This window comes from Miniopterus natalensis, chromosome 10, assembly GCF_054644295.1.
Source record: "Miniopterus natalensis isolate mMinNat1 chromosome 10, mMinNat1.hap1, whole genome shotgun sequence".
In the NCBI taxonomy this organism is placed as follows: domain Eukaryota; kingdom Metazoa; phylum Chordata; class Mammalia; order Chiroptera; family Miniopteridae; genus Miniopterus; species Miniopterus natalensis.
Genome location: NC_142090.1, coordinates 351,595 through 376,082, shown reverse-complemented (window position 1 = coordinate 376,082; position 24,488 = coordinate 351,595). Strand labels below are relative to the sequence as shown.

At 50.8% G+C, this 24,488-nt stretch overlaps 1 protein-coding gene across 1 annotated transcript in view; it reads left to right on the top strand.

The window, feature by feature from the left end:
* Window positions 1–528: 528 nt before the first annotated feature.
* DYNC2I1 (dynein 2 intermediate chain 1) overlaps window positions 529–24,488 on the top strand; it is a 35,368-nt gene continuing 11,408 nt past the window's right edge. The window contains exons 1-15 of the mRNA XM_016196933.2: window positions 529–623; window positions 2,025–2,078; window positions 2,701–3,106; window positions 4,156–4,244; window positions 5,674–5,982; window positions 6,890–6,945; window positions 8,189–8,243; window positions 8,744–8,812; window positions 12,478–12,682; window positions 15,254–15,356; window positions 18,947–19,076; window positions 20,498–20,609; window positions 21,532–21,620; window positions 22,581–22,710; window positions 24,215–24,387. Of these exons, the coding sequence (XP_016052419.2) occupies window positions 609–623; window positions 2,025–2,078; window positions 2,701–3,106; window positions 4,156–4,244; window positions 5,674–5,982; window positions 6,890–6,945; window positions 8,189–8,243; window positions 8,744–8,812; window positions 12,478–12,682; window positions 15,254–15,356; window positions 18,947–19,076; window positions 20,498–20,609; window positions 21,532–21,620; window positions 22,581–22,710; window positions 24,215–24,387 (1,995 nt within the window). The 5' untranslated portion in view covers window positions 529–608. The remainder of the gene's footprint in view (window positions 624–2,024; window positions 2,079–2,700; window positions 3,107–4,155; window positions 4,245–5,673; window positions 5,983–6,889; window positions 6,946–8,188; window positions 8,244–8,743; window positions 8,813–12,477; window positions 12,683–15,253; window positions 15,357–18,946; window positions 19,077–20,497; window positions 20,610–21,531; window positions 21,621–22,580; window positions 22,711–24,214; window positions 24,388–24,488) is intronic.

The window sequence follows — 24,488 nt, the reverse complement described above, 5'->3', positions numbered from 1 at the left end:
CCAATCACCGAGGGAAAATCTGCGCGGTCTGACACTGTTTCACCGCCTGGTCACTCCACCTTTCCAAGAGCCAGGTGGGGGCCTCTGCCCAGCCAGGTGCCACCAGGCTAAGTGGAGCCAGTTACCCGGCTGCCCTGCCTCCTTTTTCTCTTTAGGTCCGCTCCTGCGGGCCCCACAGCGGGGCCAATCCAGCTCCGTTCACGCACCGAGTGCTGTACCGCCGGCCACCCCACACGCGGGGACCCCCGACTTCGCCAGCCTCCTTCAGCGCCCCTTCCTTTGGGGCCCAGGGAAGTCCCAAGCCAGCGATCGCTCGGCCCTCCGCCGCTCCTGCCTGCCGGTTGCTAGGAGTCGGGGACACGCGGGCGCGCCAGGGGAGGCCGCGGGGCATGCCGGGCCAGCGGTAGCTCGGCTCTCGGCTGCTCGCGCCTCCGGTTGCTAGGAGTCGGGAACGCGCAGACGCACTAGGAGAGGCCGCGGGGCATGCCGGGCCAACGGCCGCTGGGCTCCGGGTTGCTCGCGCCCGCTGGTTGCTAGGAGTCGGTGACGCTCCCCGCGGAGGATCCCAGGCCGCGGGCCTCGGCGCCCCGGCCGCGCCTGCGAGCCGGATGGAGCCCAGGAAGGTGGGTGCCCACGGCCGCTCGTGGTCCCGAGTGCGCGGCGGAATCTCTGGGAAGCTGCGGAACGCCGTTAATTGGTCCAGTCCCCTCCGTGTCCAGTCACCCGGCGGCCCCGGGCCGGCCAGACTCGCGTTACCACTGAGCCTGGGACTCGGGCGGGCAGGTCCGGGCGCGCTTCGCCGCCCCTGCCCCGCGCCGCTCTCCCGCGGACTGCGGCCTCTGCCTGTGTCCCTCTCGCTCCCGCTTCCCAGTCCCCAGCGGCGTGGTGTCCGCGGCTTGTTAGGCTGGCTGTCAACCCGAAGGCGCGATTCGGTCACCGGAGCAGCGGTCGCTGCAGACCCGAGCAGTGCTGTCGGGCCCACGGGGCGTCGTCCACTTTGGATGGTGGTTGATCGTCGCATTGAAAAGGAAAACTCGAGTGTGTGCGAGCTGCCCGCGCCCGCCCTTGCTCGGTGCAGCCCGGACCGGCCTCGGGCGGACGCGGGCGCCGGCTTCAGCCCGCCTCTCTGCCCGCGTACGTCTGTCTGTCCCGGGAGAGCTCCTGCGCCATCCTTAGCTTCATCTGCTCGCGTGTTTGACTTTGTTTAGTATTGCCAGTTCTTGTTCTCGTATTGCTCCTTTTTGTAGCGTAAGTTTTAACATGTGCTTATAATATTTAAAAAATCGCCCTGAGGATCTTTTATGCCTTTTTTTTTTTTAAATACTATAAAAACTTTTGTTTATTTTCTTGGGTCATTTTTTTCTATTTGTTTATCTTGATTCTTCTCTGTCTCTTTTTCTTACAAAAATATCCTCACCCGAGGATATGCTTTTATTGATTTGGGGGGGAAGGGAGAGAGAAAACATCAGTGTTTGGTTGCCGCGCCGGACCACGGATCAAACCTGCAATCTAGGTATGTGCCCTGACTGGGAATTGAACCCAAAACCTTTTGGTGCCCAGGAGGATGCTCCAACCAACTGAGCCAGTGGCCAAGCAGATTTTTCTCTTTCTTATGTTGGTTTTTCTCAAATGCCTCACCGACCTTTCATATTTATGAATGAAGCACTGGCTTAATTAAATTTTTTGAGTGTCAGGGGACTGGGGCTGACAGGCCACAGAGTGACATGGAAAAGGTGAGGACTTCATGTTACCTACAGTTAGCCTGAGCCTTGAAGCAACATGGACATTTACATTATGAAGTAGCCAAAGGAACACATTCTGTAATAATTTATAGTTAATTTTAGACTAGCGAATACTTTTTAAAAATCTGTATTTCTATTACCTTTTATACTGGTATATAGACAGTAAATTCTTGCATATTAAGGACTACTTGTTGACTAAAATGGTCTAATGAAAAGGAGCTTGCTAGAGCTTGCAAAATTGGTTAAACTTGAAAAGTTCTAACTTTATACTTTTCTGTTTAGAGAAGAACCAAAGACGATACATGGAAAGCAGATGACCTCAGAAAACACCTTTTGGTAATGTATTTAAGAGATTTGAGCTGGGTCCAATGGGACAGTTTTTCCTGGTTTTCAGCCTTGTACTACTTTGCTTCCATGTGGCTCATTTCAGGGGTGTTTTTGACTCAGAGGTAAAGCCATGTGGTTAGTAGCTCTGGGTCTGTGGTGGGAAAGCATTTCCTAGCCCAGCCTGTATCTCACCAGCTCTGTCCAGTGTCTGTTGTGGTTGAGAGCCCAGGCTGTGGGTGTAGGTGTGTGGTCTGTGCGTTGTGTGCGTGTGCCTGTGTGTGGAGGGAGGCTTGGGGGTTGCAATGGAGACCCCCTGAGAAGTTTATAAGGAAGGTCCTTGTTCTTTGGGTGGGACCTGGGTGGGCCGTGTCTCAGAGACTGACACTTCAGTATCCTGTTCTTTTTTTTTCTAATCTGTGTGGTGTTTCAGATTTGACTTGGCAGCAAATGCGAATGTGCCTCATACGTGGGCGCTGGTCTTCAGTCATAGAAATGCTAAGTGTGACTCCACCTATGTGGCCGGGGGGGTGGGGGTGGGCGACACACACACACAGTGGCATCCTGTGTTTTTTAAGGCCCTTCACTGAGCATACCTGTTTTGTCAGAAACTCCTTCCTTTCTCTTGCTCTAGGCTGCACAGTCAGGTACCCCCAGGGAAGACAAGAAACAGAAGGAGAAGAAGCTACACAAGGACTCAGAAACAGACATCCCAGAGTCCAAGGAGCAGAAGCCCAGGGGCCCAGACCGAGACACCAAGCGCAGAGAGAGGGTGGTGGACAGAGATGGCCACAGCTCCAGGGATCATCCTCATGGGGACAGAGACAAGGAGAAGCCACGGGAGAGGAGAAGGGACTCCCGGGACCCGGACAGAGAGAAGCTGAGGAACAAGGCCCGAGAGCATGACTCAGAGAAGCACCAGAGCCGGGGCAAAGACCGGGAGAGGGACCGAGAACACGACAGAGAGCACCACGTGCGGAGGGAGGAGCCCAAGCCTGCAGCCCCGCACCATGCCCTGCCTGAGCGCAGGATGAGATCAGGTGTGTGTCCTGAGCTGTGTAGTCCCCATTCCACGGCCTGTCATGTGGGGCGAGCTCCTCTGAAGTGCTCACTCCCCATGTCCTTGTCTCCCCCGGTTTTCAGACCTCTCGGCTTTGTATTTGGTTGTGTCCACCCTGAACTGTGCATTTTGCAAGGTGGTTTCCTTTTCTCTATTTTAAAACTCATTTTAGTGAATGAAAGGAGTAACTATTTTCTCATCATTTGCTAGAGTTTTACTGTTGAAACATATTCCAGATTAATTATCTCAATCTCAATCCATATTGTAGATAAACAAAAATTATGCTCTTCAGTAAAAGAATTCCTTGGAAGTGTCAGTTTTATTTTAAGCAATATTTGGCTATTTATCTGAATATTTAAACTGGTCCTCAACTTTTAAAGTGTTGATTCTCTTCATTTTAAGCCTAATGACTTTTGTCTGTGCCAATTCAAAAGTGAAAGTCTGGTGTTCACTGTTGGACAGAACTGTGTGTGTCGTGATTGTGTGTGGCTCTATTGGTCCCTATGGCCTCTCGAGTAAGTGGTGGGTGTGGGTGGGTGGCAGCAATGGACCATAGGTGGCACCCTCCTCACAGGGGCCTCCTGCCTCTGCAGCACCCTCAGCAGTGGGGTCCCCCACTCATGCCGAGGTAGCATTGACTCCCTTGCAGCTGAGCACTTGACGGAAATGTCTGCCCAATGGGGCCCGTTTTTCTGGACGACTTGTGCTGCCCTGAGCACCTCTGTCAGAGATACAGAAACCCTGAAGGTGTGCGTTTGGCTGGTGCCCCCAATTTCCAGTAGTTAGTTGTACATTGGCTAGGTTGCTTCAGTAGCGTTTTCCACTGTCATCTCCTTTACTCCATTTTAGTCTGGATTCTAGGACTTTCTGTTCTTGAGACTGTAGAATGTGTTCTAGTAGAATGTGTTTCCATGGGTTAATGCGTAGGGTTGTGATGCAGTATGTACAATAAAGACTGCAGCAAGATGTTAGGAGGCCTTTCTGATGTCTGAAGTTTGGGGATGTTAAAAGTATGTTTTCTTTTTGTAGTAAGTAAAGTCAGAACTGACGAGAAGGAGAGGAGAAATGAGGACTCTGAAAGAGACGAAGAGAGAGAAAGAAGATACCGAGAAAGGAAGGTACTGAGCCCAGGCCCCCAACACGGCGAGGTAGATGGCACGTTATCATTAGCATAGACTTCAAGGCCTGAGAAGACATCCGGGGGTAAACTATGCCTTTGATTGTAATGATGTCCTTATGATCACTTCTGGAAGTGTACTTGCTAGATCAGAGTCAATGTAGACGTCCCCATTCACCTGCATAGAGGCTGTAGGTATTTGTGGCATCAGGGCATCCCTGCGTCCTCAGCATACGTGTCCCGGGCGGTGGCATGACTCAGGAGGGTGGGCGTAGATGGCATTTGTAGGTTGGTGGCAGGTGTGTCCTTCTGCACTCTGGTGTCTGATACCTGTGGCACAGCTGGTCCCTGCCTACTGCATTTGTTTGCTTTCTAGCAGAATCTTTTTCATCTAAGGGCACTTTAAAGGTCAACTCTGTTCTCCATTGGTGTTGCTGCTCTCTGTGTGCTTTGAATTTCACTTGTGGAATTCTCCACATTTTAAGTTTAAAGTTATGAGGTAGTCGAGGTATAGAGCCCCTTCACCACACCAACATTGTAGAAGTAGTCCCTTGTGTTTTGTTCTGAGTCCTTGTAATTTTTTTAGCACTTAAATCTTTAGTTTCCATAGAACTTACTCTGGTGGTGGGCGTGTGGTCAATGAAACAGGAGTTTTGTCTGGGGCTTGTCGGTGTTTCTTGGGAAGAGTGGGTGGGGGCATGGGGACTGCCGGGATCCACCAGAGGAGAGCAGCATGGGGGATGGAGACAAGGGGAGCCATGCAGTCAGGACCCTCAACCATGGAGCAGGCTACCAGGGAGTGCCGATTGGTGAGCGGAGGTTCAGTTTGGGATTCTGTAGGGACATGTTGATGATGTTCCCAGAGCCGGGAGTTTGAGCCCAAACACTATGCACTGACAACCTGTCCTGCATACCAGCAGCCACCACTTCTGATGGGTGTCACGTTACCACTGAGTGTCCATAGTGGTCTGGGGTACAGTGATGACTAAACCACAGTGCCCTGTCTTAGGAGTGTCCTTGTGGGTAGGGTGCAGGCTCGTGAACTGCCTCAGAGACAGCCTGTGATGAGAGGGGTCACAGGAGAGCCTGCATGCTGGTGTAGCTCGGGATGCGTAGGAGTTGCGGGGAGGGTAACAAGTGCAACAAGGAGGGATTAGAGGAGGCCTGAACTGTGCTGGGATGGGGACATGGTTCCCACATCAGGGTGAGGGCGGTGGGCTATAGGGTCGTGCTGTCCTATGGGTTTTTCTTTGCAGAGCGTATCATCAGAGTGCCTGTGTAGGGAGGTCCCTGCAGCAAGACAGAGGACCAGAGGACAGGGGGAGGGAGGGCAATGGTGGTTCCACCTTCCTCGCCTTTGTTGTAACGTGCACAAAAGACAGCGTGCATGTCTTCTGTGCTCATGCCCTTTTCACTGTGTTCCTTCATAGCTGCAGTATGGTGACAGCAAGGACAACCCCCTGAACTATTGGCTTTATAAAGAGGACGGGGAGAGGAGACACAGGAGGCACAAAGATCCGGATCGAGGAAAGCATCATCAAGAGAAAAGCAGCACAAGAGAAAAAAGAGAGAAGTATTCAAAGGAAAAAAGCATTTTGCTCTCCAAAAATGAAGGGGAAAAAAGACACAAAGAGAAACGACATAAAGAAGGCTTTCACCTTGATGATGAGAGGCACCAGAGTAGCATGGACAGGAAAGAGAGGTCATCGAAAGAAGAGCACAGGAAAAGGGAGCCCAAGGTATGGGGTCTGGTGCTGCATGCCCTTGGCTGCCCTGAGCAGCACCCCTGCAGCAGAAGGCACGCTTGAGTGTCGCCATGGTGAGACCTGTGGGCTGAGCGCCATTGCCTTGTAAGATGCGATTCGTGTCTGTGTTGTGTGGTCAGTACATAGATTCCTGACCTAGGACACAGAAAGCACTTTCAACACATGTTCAGAAATCTATCATAAAGTTTTGAAATTTAACGTAGAGGAAGCTGATATTTTATTTAGTTAGTAAATCCTCACCCAAGGATGTTTTTTTCCATTGATTTTTGGAAAGAGAGGGAGGGAGAGAGAGAGAGAGAAACCTCGAGGGGATAAAGACACATCAAATGATTGCCTCCCCGGGGCCAGGAATCAAACCTGCAACCAAGGTACGTGCCCTTAACCGGTAATCGAACCCGAGACCCTTTAGTCCACAGGCTGATGCTCTAACCACTGAGCAACACCGGCCAGGGCCCCATGTCTCCCTTTTTAAACAGCCTACCTTTGCATGTTCATTTCTACAATCTAATGCTTTTTATTTTAAAAAGTTTATTAATGTAAGAGAAGATTGTTTGAATTTTTTTCCTACAGGTGCATGGATCTATGAAATAGCCACATTTCATGTTTGAAGTTAAATTTAAGCAGTGTAATGATCTAGTCCTACTCTTCCGAAAAGAATGTGGAGTTGAAAAGTAGAACTTTCTCTTACTGAGCTAATGCATCTCTTTTAGGATATCTAACTTTTTTCACCCCCTTACATAATTATCTAATTGACTAAAAATACCCATGGCCTAGTGCTGCTGTTAAATTTTGAGTCTCTGCTTGTTTTACAGGTTATTAATTACGGTTAATTGATCACGATTTACTGATTAATGGTCATGGAACTTTTTTTCTTTTATAGAATGGTGAACACAGAAACCAAGGTGGGAGTTCAAAGAGAGACTCGACTGGTGGCCAGTAAGGAATGCGCATCCTTCTGTTGATTATTAAGTATAACACAGAATGCTTTAAACTGAGTTTTTCTTATTGGGCCTAATTATAGCCAGTAAATGGCAATAAATTATTGACAGACTTTGCTTGCTCAGCCCTCCAAATTATATCTCAGGTGCACTAGGTAACTTGGAAACTGGTTACGAGTTATCGGTCCTATTTTGCCTTTTTTAATATTTGCTCATACAAAATTAGGAAATTAGAACTCACTTTGGGGAGTAACTCATTTAGAAGACAGCCCCTCCATGCAGGACCATCCCGCCTGGGAGGGTAGAGCATCTGCAGGGTGCTGTTGGTCCACATCCGATAAACATGTGACATGCCACATATGCCCCAGCCCTGGTCTGTGGCCGCAGTGAGGCCCTGCCAGTATCTAGAGTGAGGGCGTTGCACCAGCCAGCAGGAATGGCCTGTCTGCCACTCTCTGGGCCTTTTCTTCACTGAAATGGTACCTTTTTGTGTGTGGGTCTTGTGAAGATTACAGATTAGAGTTTGTGTATAACCTTATTTTGTATATAAGCTGTAAATTTTAATTTGTTCTTTGTGGCAACCGTATTTGGTAATTCTTTTTCACAGATTAGGAAAACGCAGCTAGGTGCCTTGCCTGAGTTTTTACAAGTTTGAGCAAAGGCAGCACTTAAACCCTGGGGGCACATTCCTAGCCTTTGTACTGCAGTCAGATGGACCGCACAGGGAGACTGTGCTCAGCCATCTCGTGGTCCACATGCCACAGTGAACGGGGGTGAATGTACATACCAAAAATTGAAAATCAATTTCAAAATTTGAAAGCCTTAATTTTAGGTACCAAATAACATAGAGCATATGATTAAAAAATAGAACATTTTAAGATAAATCTTTCTTTTGGAAATTCAAGTATTTTATTAAACCTAAAATAACATTTGGGATTGACTAATATAATTACAGGAATTTTCTAGAATTCATATAAGGATGTAGATTCACAGGAAAGTTTGTTAAAACAGTTTTTTCTATCTGAAGATATCTTGTGTCTCCTCTGGTTACTGTGAAATAGTAAACACGCTGGGAAGACTTTAGCATTCACAGTTCTAATAAAGCTCACTTTAGAAACTTGCCACCTAGAGCAGTTCTTAACCTCGTCAGATATTGAGAAGATCCTTCGCTGACACGTAGAATGTTTTATTTTTTTAAATTAATTTTGGTTTAATTAATTTTGGTCATATTTTCTTTCTAGGCATGCAGAGGGTGTAGTGAGGAACAGTGGAAGAGATCAGGACTCGAGAAGGAAGGTACGACCTTTGCGTTGATCTCACTGCAGTCAGGTTAGCTGGCATCTCCGTTTTCCTGATGGTTCATTGGAGTGCTGATTCCTGGAGGCACATAAGAGACATTCTAGATTAAAAAACTGGAGCAGGTGACATTCAGACGGGCCGTGTGTGTGTGTGTTCCTGACCGTGCAAACGTAGGGAAGTGTTCATGGGTAGGACACGGAATAGGGAGAGGCCGTGCTAAAGTTTGGAATTTATTTGTATGACACTTTTTTTCTTTAGCCATCAGAATTACTGAAGTTTTTCGAAAAGGATATGTTTATTAACTGCTTTCTCTTTTTGGTCATACTAATGAGGTAGCAAATTCTTAAAGAATTTGAAGGTAGGTTGTTAGTTTTATACTTACATTTTTAAGTCAGCAACTTCAAAGGAATTTCAGAATACATGTATTTCCCAGCCTATTTGTAAAGTTCAAATTTATGGTTGAATTTTTTTGTTATGTGTCTGATTTTTACCTGTAGGAAGCTGAAAAGGAAGACATGGACTTAGAAAATGTTAACTATACAGCCAGTTTTGAAGATGATTTTGAAGTATGTATAAACATTACCATTTTTCTTGGCTTAAAATAATTCTTAAAATCAGCTTTAGTAACTTGTGGCGCTTTTTCTTTACTACTGTTAAGATTCCACATCTGTTTAAGTCTGTTATCTGTAAAAAGTTTGTTATACGTCTACCAATGCTGACCAGTGTGATGTAATTAATGACATTATAACTTAACCCGTTAAGGGCAGTGCATCCAAACATGTGCATGTGTGTGTACACGCGTGCACATACGTGCAGGTGTCACGCGTGCACGTGCAGGGCCCCGCAGGACGGGCGCACCTGCTCGGGGGCACTCGGCGCGCAGGCCTGTGGGTGCGGCCCGTTTCGGGGAGCGGCGCGGCGGTGCGCAGACTCGTGTTCGGGGCCCCGCGCGGGCGCCTGCGCGGGCTCTGAGCCCTGGCGGGGCTGTCGGCGTGCCTCCATGTTCGGACGTAACCTCTCTGACGGTGGAGCGTATCGGGGCGGTGCTGGTTGACGACTTGGAGGGAGTTTGGGCTCCGTGCGGCGGCGCTCCCGCCGCCTGCGCCCCCCACCCCGCCCCCTCCCGGAGCGCCGCCTGTGGCCTGCTGGGGGCCTGTTTCTGCGCGCGCCTTCGTTACTTCCTGGGTTCACGGTCCTCGTAGGCCCCGTGGGTCCTCCCCGTCAGGCCGCTTCCCCGAGCGCGCCTGGCAGCCTCCTTCCCTCGCGGCGGCTGCCTCACCCTCACGTGGCTGCTGCGCTCCTAGCGCCTGCGCCACGCCCTCCCCACGTGCCTCCCTGCGCCTGCGCCACGCCCTCCCCACGTGCCTCCCTGCGCCTGCGCCACGCCTTCCCCACGTGCCTGTGCGCGCCTACGCCACGCCTTCCCCACGTGCCTCCCTGCGCCTGCGCCGCGCCTGCGCCACGCCTTCCCCGCTGTCCGCCCGCGGCGCGGGCTTTTAAGGCCTCGGCTGCCGTGAGGAGCGCCGCGCCGAGCGCAGGGCCGGGTGTACCTCTGAGCGTGCTGTCTTGTGTTTAATAGTCGCCAGAAGCGGGGTCGCAGGGTGTGTGCTCCTGATTTTCGCGGAACCTTCTCCTGCTCCCCACGGGGCTGCCGCGGTCCCGCGCACGCGGGGTTCGCGCGTCTCCACGCCCTCGCCCGACGGGCTGGGCTGCGTCGCGTCTTTTCGGTGACAGCCAGTCGGCAGGTGTGAGGCGGCGTCTCGTCGTGTCCTGGTTTGTGTCTCTCTGAGGACTGGTGGCACTCGGCATCTTGTCCCGTGGCTGCGGCCAGCTGTGTGTCTGTCTTAGAAAAGTGTCTGTTCAGATCATCTGCCCGTTTCTTAAACAGATCGGTGTGGGGTTTTTTGCTGCTGAGTTAACTATTCTGAACATTAACCGCTTATTGGCGCGTGTATGCTAACAAGTGTTACTTCTCCTTGGGGGAATGTCCCCTTCGTCGGCATAAAACGCCCGTCTTTGCCGCGTTGCCTTTCCTGTCTTCGTCTACCCTGTCTGGTGCCGGCGCGGGCCCCTTGCTGGGAGCGTCATCCTCCCCCTTCCCCCGCGCCGAGAGGGCCCGGGAGGCGCCGTGTGGCTGGGCCTTGTCTGATCCCCGGGCAGCCGCGGGGTGGCGGGCGTTTGCCGGGACTTACACGGCCCTTCTCTCCTGTGGCCCGGTCGCTCTGTCTCCGCCCTTTCTCGCCTCCTGTTCCTGCCCGCCCGCCCTTTCAGCCAGGTGGTCTCCTGTGACGCGCTCTTCACTGCCTCTCCTCGAATGTCTCGGTCCCGGCCCTGGGTTTTGCTTTGGGTTTACCGTGAGGTTTGTATAAAACGTCTCGTTGATGAAGCAGTGCGTGCTCCTCTGAGAGCGTTTCGCTCGCTTGCACAAGTTCAGCCCTCCCGTTGCGTGTTGTCGTCACACTCTGTCCTTATGCTTTATGGTGCATTCGCCAACGCGTCGCAGCAGCCGCGCTGCTTCTCTGCCTTTTCCCTTTAACCGTTGTCATAAGCGTTCGATGCCCTGGTCTGAAGTAGAGTTGCGGTTTCCTGCTTCAGCCTGTCTGTTGTCAGCTTTCTTGCAGTTTTGTGCCCTTTGTCTTTTTGCTTTGGGTAAAAGAGCTCTTCCGTTGTAAACGTTTCCCGTGATGGGTCTTGAGGTGGTGCGCGCCCTCTGTGCTCTTTTCTCTCCTCCTGAAGGGTCCCTGCTGGGTTTGATTCTTGGCTGGTGGTTTCTCTCTCTGTGTTTTGGGTATACCATTCCTCTCCCAGCCTGAGGGTTTCTCCTGAGAAGTACGGTGATGGTCTGATGGAGTTTTCTTTGTTTTTGCCCTGGCTGCCTTGAGAATTCTGTCATTAACTTTTGACAGTTCTAATGCAGTGTGTTGGAGAAAGTCTTTTTGCATTGAGATAGTGTTCTGTTAGCTTCTTGCAGTTGAATGTTCTTTCCCTACCCTAGGTTTCAGAAGCCCTCAACCTCCTGCTCCCCTCCCTCCTTGCTCTTTCTAATGGGGTCAGGTGGTTATTGTAGCGTTCCTTTATTTCTTAGTTCCCTCTGTCCCATTCGAATCTTTTCTAGGCGTCTGTCTGCAGGCTAACACATCCCTCTCCGTGTGGCTGTGCTGCCTGCTGTGCCCTAATCCATTCTTTACTCATCCGTCAAGCTCTTCAGCCCCAGGATTTGTTTGGTTCTTTTCTTACAGTTTCAGTCTCTTGGGTAAAGCGCTCCTTCTGTTCGTTAATTTTTATTCCTGAGCTCACGAGCTTCCTTCCCGATTTTCCTCATATGGCGCAGTTTCTTCGTGACGGCCATCCTGAGTTCTCCGTCATTGAAATCAGTCTCCTGTGGCTTTAGTTGGGTTTCCGGAGACCTGTCATTACCTCTCTGCTACCACGGCACCGTGGCTGTTCATGGTGCTTGATGGGTTGTTCCTCTGCCGTGCACTTGAAGTCTGAGGTCTTGTTTAGCTGCGTTTGAGCCCAACCACTGAGCAGCCTGGTAGTCAGAGGGCCCCTTAGTTCTCCCGTGGGTGGTGCTGTGGGGCGGGCTGTGGTTTTATCTGTGCAATTCACACCTGGGTGACTGGTGTGGTGGTTGTCCTCACTGTGTCCGGGTTGCCTCAGTCCTGGGGTGCCACCACTGTGGTGGGGGGACGTGAGGGGTGGGGTAGCTGTGTTTGAGAGCCCACAGCACTGCTCCCTTGTTCCTTGTGGCCGCTTGCACCCTGTGCTGTAGCCAGGAGGCCTTAGGTGCATCTCTGCTGCTGTTAGAGGGGAGGGGGCCGGATTCTTGGGCATCGAGGCTGCTTCTGCCCCTCTTACCCTTTGCTGGGTCATAGTGTTGAAGCCGCCCCTTGACCCCTCCACTGCTCTGCATTAGCTGGGGCCACAGTGGCCACTGAACTGTATCTGTGGGCACCGTCCTTGTCCTTCCCTGTCCTGCCCCGCCTTCTGCTTTCCAGTGCACCCACCTGCAGATGTGCTGATGCTTGGGTGTCTCACGTGTGTTGTGGAGCCCTGGCTGCTGGATCATAGATGTCGTACTGATAAGTTGAGGGGAGACACAGAGGGGCCTTCTTTATCTGCCATTATGCTGACATCGTCTGGTTTAAATTATAAATTGTTTTGCTTTATAAAACTGCTCTTTAAAGTCAGTATGTCTTAAAGTTTCCAAAAACATTATTATTGCTTGTAGGACTATGAAGATGACTTTGAGGTTTGTGATGATGATAGCACGAACGAGCCAGAGCCAAGAGAGAAAACGGAAGAACTTCCTCCAGCCAGGAAAAAGGAGATACAAGAAATTCAGAACGCCATCAATGCGGAAAATGAAAGGATTGGCGAGTTGTCGTCCAAGCTGTTTCAGAAGCATGGTCGAGTGGAGCGGGAAGCGGGGACGGGTAGGTGGGTGATGCTGCTGTGTGCGTGCTCGCAGGAGGCCAGCCCCAAGTCCCTGTTACTCCAGCCAGGTGCCGTCACCCAGCATCTTGTGCTATGCTAGGCACTCAGAGACACTGCTCACTAGTGAGCTGAGGGTTATCTACAAACAGGAGCTCAGGTCACCCATCTGCTCAGGGCCTGGGGCTGGAGGTGGCTGTGAATCTTGATCAGTACAGAGACTCTCACGCTGGTCCATCCTGCTTGTCTTCTCTGTGCTGTCAGTCTGCCCGGATGCAGCATATTCTCTTGTTTCTTTGATGCCACTGTCCTTGAGTGTCCACACAGGAACCTCAGAAGCCTCAGCAGAACCAGGGACAGCGCAGTTGGTGGGAAGGACTCAGGAACGTGGCCCTCGAGTGTGTGTTTCAAGGAATTTTCTTTATAACATTAGAAATGTGTTTTGCTCAGAAATTCTTGACCTCTTGTCGTGGTAGTGATACTTGGAGTAAATATTTTTAAATCACTTATAGGGGAAAAAACTATGACATTTCGATAAAAAAAATTATCACTAAAAATAGCGCAATGTTAACTAGGACTACATTAAAATTATTATTGGGTGGTATGCTACTTCAAGTTATCTAGTAAAGTAAATCGTAAGTAATGCAGTTAATTATGACTAGCAGTTAACATGATGCAATAATCCAGTGATGGTTGGGCAGAGCAGTTATGACCCTCGTATCTGTGCCTGCTGCGGAGGTAGTGAAACTGAGCTGAGGTGGCGCCATTTATAGACTACTCTCCAAATTCATAGCTAAAACACGTCCCCGAAGCCAGGAGTAGCGGTCCTGGTGGTGTGGTGTCCAGCAGGGCCCTCCATGACCTGACCTCGAGTTGTGGAGCAGCAGGTACTGGGATGGGGGGAGGTGGCACGTTCATTGCCTGCTGTGCCTTTGCTGAGAAGCCTGCAAAACTTTAAGTTCCTGAGCACATCTCTCAATTACCTTTTTTTATTAATCATGCCCTACGTTACTCTGTGCACTGTGGTCTTTAATAGCTTGATTTATAAGAATTTAGAACCCCCGTGAAGGCATTGTTTTTTTGTCATGTTTTTTATTTGAAAGGACTCCCTCTGATCACACTGCTGTCCAGACAGAATAGGTGCTGCCCTGCAGGCTCCAGTTAATGTGAGCCAGTCTGGCCGAGCAGAGCACCGTCCTACCTGCTGTTGGGGCAGCAGGGGCCTTCGATAGTACTGGCTCTGTCATGGCTGTGACCTTGGGCAGGCACTTGGCCTCTCTGTAAAATAAGGGCAAGGCATTCTGTAGGGTTGTGAGGAATAATTAAATCAGTCAATACACGTAAGGTACTTACAAGAGTGTCTGCACGTCTTGAGTGTAGTGCGTTAGTATTGGTACTGCTTACTCACTATCACCTGGTGACTGAGAGGATTTGTGTTCTGTGTCCTGCTGTCTGGCCCCAGCCATCACGGTATTATTTTTGTGCAACACCCTGCCGCACCCTTATTGTTGTGTCTGCTTATAAGCTGCACCCCCCCCAGGGCAATAGGAAACCATTTGATGAGTAAGTTTTTCCAGGGCACTAGGTTATGCCAAGGTATTTGAAGCAGTTCATACACCTCCGAAAGGTAAACCGTTCACTTGGTCGGTGAGTAAGTATGTACTGAGTGTTGATGCCTGGCATTTGCAAGCCATGCGGCAGGGGCATCTTTATTCAAATCTTAATCCTATGATGTTAAACATTGCCCAGTGTCCTCATTGTTAAGGCTGTCTCTTGGTATCTGTGTGGTAGTTCAGCTGGCAGGACTCTCCTTACCCACCAGTCCGCTTCCCTCCTCAGCCACGCTGCCGTGTGCGGTAGACATGCTGGCACATGAGCAAGGGACATGAACAACCTGCTCATGGGCACAAAGCAGGTGACGGGCAGACCTTCCAGCCTGCATGCCTCACATTCCCCTGTCCACTGGGCCTGGGGATTTGATAAAACTGCAAGAGGGCATGACATAATATAGAAATAAACATTTAAACAAATGTGAGGGTAAATCCACACAGGAAACCACAGCGATCCTTAGAGGGCAGAGACAAGCTGAGGACTGTCCTGTGCACAGAGGACAGTGGGCGGAGCTGCTCACCCAGACTGCAGCTGTTAAGCCTGTGCAATTACTAGTCTCGGTCTGAGCAAGGCCAAGACCCACGCCTGGAAAGGATCAGCATTAACTTCATCCGTCTCTGTGCTTTAGCTGTTTGTAGGCTCATGCCCCAACTCCCTTACTAGAGTACATTTTGGAGGGAGATGGGGAGAGTGGGGAGGGAGTGTAGGACTGCATCGTATAGGAATTCTTAAGTATTTCTGAAACTCTCCATAGTGTGATTGGCGCATACACAGTAAATTTTGCTTTGTTGCATCAAAGTTTTAGATGGAAATAGCAGAGGTGGCCTCTTAAGTGCTCATGGATGTTTATCATTATGATCATTAGTCGTGGGCTATAATTAAATACAATTCTAATCACTTTACTCTTGACTTTTTTTTGCTTGGAATATTTGTTTCACAAAAATTGTTTGGTTTCTGTACAGATGCAAATAACTCACCTCCCAGAGCCCCTGTTTGTGGAATTTTTGTGGATTTTGCAACGGCCTCCCAGCGCCAAAAGAGTCGGACACAGGCCCTTAAGCAAAAGTAGGTGTCCTGGGAAATTCATGGAAGGTATTGTGGAGTTTTCGTGTGTTTTTTCTTCAATATACTTTTAAATTTTTTATTTTTGTTCAAAATATAACAGGTGTCCCTTTTTCTCCCCTTTGACCCCTTCCACCCCATTCACCCCCCTCCCCAGTCCCTCACCACACCATTGTCTGTGTCCTTGGGTTGTGCATATATGCATATAAGTTCTTTGGTTAATCTCCCCCTTTCCACCCACCCGTCCCCCTCTGTCCCTCTGAGATTTGTCACTCCAATATACTTTTAAAATAGAGCTTTTCACTTCATTTCTCTACTGACTGTACATTCTTTAGTGTGTGCTGCCTTTCCCTGCATTCGCTGTCATGTTAGAGCAGGTGTGGACTGTGTCCAGCACGCAGCATCCAGTGCCGCTAGTCCCAGACTTTCCCTGGGAGGTGCTAAGTCTGGCTGAGGCAGAACCCCACTCACACATATCACATGGGTTATTTTGGATCAAAAATTATATTAAAGACTTAAAAAGAAAACTTCAAATCAGAGGCTGAAACACAAATAGATCGACGATAAATAATAATTTAGAAGTTTTTGAGAAAAATGCGGGGACACTTGATAGGTGTGAGTGGGTTCTGGTGCCTGTGTCTGTGGGTTGTAAGAAAATCCGGGTACAGAGAACTATACAAACTGCAGTGCCTGATCTACTAGATATAAGTTTAATAAATTAACTGGAAATGGGGGGAACAGAGTCCTGCTTTTTAGTACACCCAAGACCAGTTCCAAATGGGGTGAAGGGATAAATGAGTGAAGGAAGGTAACAAACCTGGTTTCTCAGTGATAGGAAAGGGTTTCTAAGACTAAAAGATAAAATATTAAATTTCTGTGAGGTGCAATCTTCCATAAATTTGACAGAATTTAAAGGTAATTAACCAATTTGGAAAACGTAATTGTAAAATGATAGGGGTGTACTATCCTTAATGCATAAACTTTTAATAATTTAGTAAGCACAGCTAACTAAAGGTCAGTTTAAGCTGGAGATCCAGGCAGGAAAACAGAAACCACAGGAGCATTACAGTAAGCATGCGATGCAGGGTGACCTCACAGGTGCTGGGAAAACTGAGTAGCTGAGCAGGGACTGTATGACCCGTCAGCGGGACAGGGAGCTGGGGCCCAGCAGCCACTCAAGCCCGAGGGCAAGGAAGCAGCTTGCCCTTCTCTTAGCTACTCCCCCAGCCTCCACCCGGGGGACCCAGGAAGGCAAGGACACAATAGAAAGCATTAGGCTGTCAGTAAACGTGAAAATCCGTGTGTCATGTCTTTCGTGTAGTCAGAGAAATGGGTATTCAAACGATGAGTTTTCCCTAGGAATAGATGAGGCTTTAAAAAAACTGATACTTAGGCTTTGGTGGGAATGCAGGGAAAACCTGGCTTGTGATGCATTGGTTCAGCCACGACGCAGTGCCAAGGAAAGGCCAGCGTGTGCTGAGGAGGAATCGGTGCCGCTGTGTGTGGAATTTAAATGTATGTGGGATTAAATTACCTCGGCCGCAGTCTAAGAGTTGGGGCAGGGGAGGGGTGACAGTAAATTGTGATGAGGTCCTGACAGGAAGAGGCAACAGCCCTTAACTTAGGGTAGACTGTAGTAGGTCAGGAAGGCTTGTTGGAGTGTCTGGGGCAGCCGCTAAAAGATGATGCAAAAAGTGTCACAAGCAAGTAGCAGAGGCAACGGGATAGTAACAGACGGGGGTGATCGTAACGTAGTCGGGAGAGGGGCGAAGGTCATGGGGCACAGGCAGCCACAGAGGGTGGGAGATTGGACCAGAACCTGCATTACCTGTCGATGACCCGGAGAGAGACACTCAGGACAGCATGGCCTCACTCACATCGTCAGTAGCTTCTGTGACTCCAGTGAGACAGCGTGTGAGGAAACCGGTTTTACCACAGGCTTGTGGAGATGGAGAAGAGCCAGCTTCCTGCGGCATCTCGGATGCAACGCAAAGGCGTCGCATGGAACCTACTGTGTACGTGACTTCCAAGAGGCAGGCCTTAGGTGTTGGCACAGGAAGGTTGAAAAGGTGGAGGAACTACCCCAAGCAAACATTAACCCCAGTAATGCTGATGGCACAGCAGGAAGAGGACGAGAAGCGCACTTGGTAACAGTGACAGGGCCGGCCCATGTGTACCAAGCCTGGGAGTTACCACGTGGACCAGGCGAACCTCACAGCACGGAGAGGACAGAGACGGGTCAGACGGGGACTTGGCAACGTGGGTCTCTTGTAGCTGATAGATTTAGTGGGATACATGAGATCAAACAACAGAGTTAACAAAAACCACCCAACATACATTGAAATTACACCTATAGCTGCACCATCCGTAGTCTTTTGAACGGTACAGAGAACAGTTCTCAAGAAGATTGTATGCTCTGGACACAGGATTGAAAAGATACAGGGGATGTTTTCTGACCACAGTGGAGTTAAGCTGGAAATCAGTAATTAAAAGGTAATAGAAAGTACCCAGAAGCCTGAAAGTTAGGTAGTAGACTTTTAAAAACCATGGGCAAAGAAGTCAAGTGGGAATTAGAAACTGTTTTCAACAGTGATTGTGGAAACCAGCACTTTAAAACATGTGGGATGCAGCAGGAGCTCCTCCGAAACACTGGAGAGGAGACGGCTACACACCCGTGGCCCACACGTCTTCTCGAGGCCAGAGGGAGAGCAGTGAGAAACGAGAAGGGACGAGATAACAGAAGATAAGGGCAGAAACCTACAAAACTGAAAGCAGTTGAGTTCAACAAAGCCAAAGGAATTATTTGAAAACGTAAGATTTATAGCTCTAGGAATCCTGACCAAAGGGAAAAAGGAAGCCAGACACAGGCTCAGCAGCAAGAATGAAAAGGCTGTGACCACAGACCTGCAGACACTGGGCAGTGAAAGGTGCTGTGAGCAGCTTGTCCACGACAGTGCAGGAGGGACGTGGTGGGTGCGAGGTGTGGAGAGGGTGGGCTGGAGGCGTAAGTTGGGAGGGTGGCATGCTGCCCAGAGAGTAAGTTACGGGAAGGTGGCGGCGTTAGTGACCCCGAGTTGAGTGGGAAGGACACCTGTGATGGAGCACCAGCCGTGGGGATCAGAGCCCATGCTGCAGTGGGGGACAGTGAACCTCGGCACGCCAGCGTCGGGGCGCCTGGGAGACGAGACCAGTTGAGACGCCTGACAGAGTCTGTGGTCAGAGGAAAATCAAGTGTGTGGGATTCGGGAGACTTGGGGGGAGGGGGCGGCGATGGGTTGGTCGATGCTGCACGGTCAGGTCCTGTGGATACAGGTCAGCGCCTCAAGGACAGTGGGCGGCACGCACTGGACACATTCTCAGGCCACAGCGCAGGTGACATCATAGAAAGGTGATGCTGGTCCCAGCATGGGAGGCCATGATGGGATTGAATTGCTCCTCGAGGAAGTTCTGGGAACCTGTATCCTGGCTTTGTGTTGACTCGGGAGCGCTGTCGGAGCCATTGGAAATGTGTCTGTGCTCCATAGGTTCCTTGCTCTCTCCTGCTTGCCCCCTGTGCTTCACACGTTTAACTCTGGTTTCCAATTTACCTGAAGGACGCGCAGCACGAAGCTGCTCCGGCTTATTGATCTCGACTTTTCATTCACATTCTCACTCCTGGACCTGCCACCAGTAAACGAGTATGACACGTACATCAGAGACTTCGGGAGAAGGAACACCAAGCAGGTTAGTACAAGGGCCTTGACGAGGGACAGTGCGAGTAAAGCACAAGGCAGGTTTGTGCGCAGCATGTCTTGTTCTGGACTGTGAGGCTTGGGACATGGAAAGGAGGTGGAGTGAGGAGCAGGGCACTCGTCACATGGCCGCCGTGGACCTGGATGTGCGGGTGTCCACAGAGCCCCGTGCAACAGGCTGCTCCCACACCTGAGTGCAGCTGTGGGGGGAGCAGAATGTCACTTGGATGCCTTGTGGGGCTCCCACGAGGGTGTGGCATCAACAGTGCTGAGCACCCAGTGAGTCCCGAGCTCCCCCTGCTGTGATTCCCTCTCACCAGTCATGTCTGTTCCGTTGCACCTCCCCATGTGCCCAGCCTCCACCTGTGTCACCGTCTGGCCGCCTGTCACCTGCCTGTGTATTCTCTGTCCTCGTGCCAGGCCCTCCATCACGTGGATATTCCTCAATGTCCAGGACCTGTCCTCGAGGCGAATCCTTCACTAGTGACTTACACTGGATCCTCCTATCCCAAAGTCGCCACCACCCATCCCACGCAGCTCTAGGCTCCCGAGTGCTTCTAGTCATTGATTTTGTGATAGTTCAGCTTCCTGAAGTTTGAAGCCAGGATCGTCGCTTGTGTTTTTCTCTGTCCCTTTAGTATTTTCGGGCGACGTGCTCTTGGGTCCCTCAGTCAGTGACAGTCTTTCAGTAGGAGGGATGCCACAGCATAGGCCTCAGGAAGCTGCCGACAAGCCTGCTGGCTCTCTAACCTTGGGTAGACTGTCTACCTTCTCTGCTGGTTTCCTCACCGCAGACCTGTTAGTAAGAAAACCGTCTGCTGAAGCACCACCTTTTTGAAATAAGATCGCTTTTGATTTTGCAAAGTCAATATGTTCTTAAAAAAGATGTTGCCCTGGCCAGTTTGGCTCAGTGGTTAGAATGGCAGCCTGCTGACTGAAGTGTCCCGGGTTCGATTCTGGCCAAGGGCACGTACCTCGGCTGCAGGCTTGATGCCAGCCCCAATTGGGGTCCGAGGGGGAGGCAGCCCATCGATGTGTGTCTCGCATCAGTGCCTTTCCCTCCCTCTCTCTCTCTCTCTCTCCCCCTTCCACTGTCTCTGAGAAGTGTTGAAAAAAAGTCCTCGGTAAGGATTAAAAAAAGGTCAGTGGGCTACTTGGCAGTTTTTAAGTCAAAGCTGAATTGTTTCATGTGACTTTTTAAAAACACTTTAGAAAATCAGACCTATTATGTATCATGTATGTTTAAGACCCAAACAGTCTTTGCATGATGGTGGTTTGTTATGATACTTATATTTTTGACAAAAGCAAGAAGACTGTCATTAATAACTTTAAAAGCTTACAGTTTCTTTTCAGTAATGAGGCATTGCTCTGAGGCTGAGACCCAGTGCTGAGTCCAGCCCCTTTGTGTTTAAGGCTTATGTCCAGTGTAATGACGACAACGTCGACCGAGACGCGCAGACAGAGGAGACAGAGACCAGGGATGTGTGGACCCAGCACCCCGGGGAGGGCTCGGCTGTGTCAGGGGGTGAGCAGCTTGCAACCTGACCACTGGGAGCTGGTTTCTGCACATTATTGTTGGTGTTGATCGCATTTCTTGTTCCTCTTGTCTTTCTCTTGGGGGTGGTGCTTGGGACCTCACCGTGGAAATGCCAGGCGCTCTTGGTAGGAGCAAACCAGCCTGCGCACTGCTGGCCCGAGCGATGAGCTGGGAGCCGGTCAGCAGGGGAGAGGCCACGTTCCAGACACGCTTCTTCAGAGTGGGCTCCAGGACACACTGCTTTTAACTCGGGAATAGCCTGTACTCATCAACAGAGACTTACATATGTGAAGTACAGTTACCAGACACTTCACATCCGTATAGACGGCAGGTCCCAGAATAGTGCTTTGCGCACGCATGGTTTTCTGTTATTTATGTGCTAGATGTCACCTTCCCCGTGGGGCCTGTTCTGAGGGATTTTCTGTGTTACTCTCTTCCCACAGGGAAGCCTCTCCCTCAGAAATCATCCACGGAAATGAAACGTGGCACTTACATCATAATCGATGCCTTTAAATGCAGGGCGGGCAGAGGCAGGTCTTGTATTAGTGTTGATTAATTACCGTATCGTTTGTGTCACAACTGTAAGCCTACTCTTTGCCTACCCCTGTATTTTCCTTAAGGACTTTAAGTAGGCTCCTGTTCACAGATTTTGATTTTTTAAATTAAATTTATTGGGGTGACAGGTCCACGAGATTGTATACATTTCAGGTGTGCAGTGTTATGTTCACCACTCCATCTCTCCTCCCGTCAGGGTGCAGCTTTTGAAGCAATGACTAGTAGATCCAGAGATAAATGTGGTTTTCCGAGCTCTCCTCTGGGTTCCTGGTGTTCATCGTGACACCTCTGAACTCGAACGTGTGACGTGTAGCTGTTTAGAGCCCACTTGGGTGGTTTTCTCTGACTTTTTCAGGGGGTGAGAGCGGAGACTCCTGTGATGCAGCAGTGGTGCCAAAGGTCAACACGCTGAGGCTGTCCAGGTTCCTCCGGGAGGCCTGCCAGGTAGGCACTGGGATGGGGCTGCCACTATGTCCCCACCGGTGCCAGCTGTGTGTCATGCAGTTCATGTGTTTGAAACCAATGAACTTAGGACTTTTAAACTGCTCGTGGAGATCTGAAACTGCTCCACAGCTGTCAGGTCACAGCCCCTGTGTCACCTGAGCCCCTGGGCCCCACCCCTTGGTCACTGTGGAACAAGTGGTGGTCACCGTATGCCCCCCGAGTTCTCTGTGTGAATCTTGGGAAGAAGGTCCACACTCGGGGAGTCGGTGTTCTGACTCACAGTGCTCGTGTGTACGCAGCTCAGGATTCGGTGTGGAGCGGCTGACGTGTGGGTCCGTCTGGCCAGCCGCTGTGCTCCTCTCCTGCCCTGTTAGGTCTTGTTTCCACACACTTGCATGAATGACCTCCTCTGTAAATCCTGGGGGTCGAAGGCGGAGCTGGCAGGTGCAGCGGAGCGGCAGGCAGCTGGCCGGGGAGGAGGGTGGTGAGGACAGAGGACTTGACCCTCACCCGGTCCGTCAGGGCTGCGGGACACTGCCCTAGTCTGCAGTGCCCTGTTCACCCACCCTCCTGAGCGGGACCCTGTTGGAGCAGCAACTGTGGCTCTGCGCCTCCTGGGTCCTCAGCACAGTGAGAACTGGGGGCCTGTGCTCGATCTTTCTTTACACCCTGTGTTTCGTTAAGAAGCTCTGGGCAATCAGCTGATCTCCTCATCCTGTTATCTTGGCAGAGTCTTTACCATAAAAAATGACGTGTCCCCGTAACCCCAGCTCCCCCGAGGAGCCTGCTTAGTGGAAGGTCACCGTCAGCGCCTCCTGCTGTGCAGGCTGGACAGCGTGGTCTCCTTCTGTCAGCTCCTGTGGTACCTTGCGGCTAAGCAGTTGTTTTAAGACGAGGGTGAAATGAGTGGGTAACGACTGTGTCTGTAGCTGACTATGGGCTGCTCATTGTCTTTGAAAGGTGGTTGCGGTTTTGCTGGAAGAGGACCGTGTGGCAGCAGCATCCAGTTGGGACCCCGGGGCGCAGGGCAGCACCCTGCCCCTCAGCAACAGCTCCTCCCAGCTGAACACCAGCCTGCCCTTCCTGCAGTGTAAGAACCGTCCTGTGTGTGCTTGACTGTGATGCCACGTGGGGCGTTGAGCTGCTGGTTCTGCCCTCTGTGATGTGCGGTGCAGCCTGCAAGGAGCTCTCTGACCCTGGCTTGGTGCCCCAGTGCGTGTGAGGCGGGCAGGCTCCTGAGACCATTGGGAGGGGGCTGCTGTGACACAGGCAGAGGGCCTGTGTTAGTCCTGAGAAACAGCGGGAGCAGTGCAGGGCGGGCATTGAGAGATGGCGGCTGTGGTCTGCGCTCAGGTCTGAGCAGCAGCTCAGCACTGCACATGGGGCTGCTCGTTTAGCCCCAGAGTAGCCTGTGGTCTCAGAACATGAAATGCCCTGCGATCAGACATGAGGTGTGGTTCTACGGGATTGATTGTTCAGACCAGTTTAAACAAACTGCATGTGTGGGGCCCTGTCCAGCTCTTAGGCTGGTCCCTGCTCTGCTTTAAAAACAGTGGCCCAAGGTCCTGATGGTGGAGGAGGAGACGTCCTGAGCTCATCCTGGAGCTTTTTCTGTCCTGTGCTGGACATTTGATGTGAACAAAAATGGCAGTTTAAAAAAAAGCTCACCGTTTTGGGGAGTGTTTATTTTTAAAAGATAAGAGTTAAGAAAATAGTAAATCACTGTATCTATAGGATTCAAAACACAGGTGTGCATGTGCCACACCCGCCTCTTCTCCCAGGGCTGCCCAGTGACAGTGCCTGACAGGCCTGGAAGCGCTTGTACAGGTGACACAGGCATCACAAGAGTCCCTCGTGAGGGGAACGTGTGTGTGTTGGTCGGGGTCCTCACAGGGCTGGCCCTCTGCAGGGCATGTGAGATTCGCACATGAACAGAGGGGAGGTTTTCTTGTTTTTTTGCATTTGTGTTTTGGTAAAATGAATTCTGAGCTGACAGGAGGAAGTGAGATTGGATGGCAGGTGTCTGACGGAGCTGTTCATCTCAACTGTGGACCAAGGCCTCTGAAGGAGATGCTTTAGCCGTCACAGAAAGCTCACCCGCGGCCGTGACAGCCAGTGCGCCTGCTTCTCTCCTTTCGTTTGCTCCTGCATTTGAGAAATTGCCCATGTCCAGTGTCCCAGGCACTGTTGAGATTCAGCAGTGGACAGGCAGAAGTCCTTGTGGGTCAGACAGACTGTGAACTTGCTAAACAAGTGAAGGGGGCAGTAGATCCAACCGGGAAAGTTTTCGGGAGAGAAACAAAGTGAGGTAGGTCCCGATGGAGAAGTTTCGCAGTGTGAAAGCCTTGGGGACCTGACGGGCCTGCTGAGCGGCTCTAGGCTGCATTGTACCAAGTTTGAAGGACCACTTTTCAGCAAAACCATGAGGCAGTGTGGACAGTTGTCAACGCAGACTTTGAGGCATGTGGAGCTTGGAAAGGACCACGTCTGTTTCTTCGTTAAGCCGAAACTTACTTGCATGTTTCTAAGTGTGTTGCTTTAACACGTGTTCTGGCAGGTCTGTAAGATACCAAAACGTTTTACTCTATCCCCAGATCGGAAAGTGTGCTGCTTGCATGCCTCGAAGGCTCAGCGGCAGACGGTGGTGTCTGTCCACAGCCGGCCTGCAAAGGCCTTTGCGCCTTCACTGGACAGGAGGTGCGTGCTCTGCGTGTGGGACATCTGGCAGCCCTCAGGGCCTCAGAAGGTGCTGGTCTGTGAGTCACAGGTACAGCTCTGGAGAGTCATGGGGTTGGGAGGAAGGGCCGGAGGGTGGGGCATGGTGCTGGGCACAGGGAATGCGGGAGGACAGGGACCTATAAGGTCCTT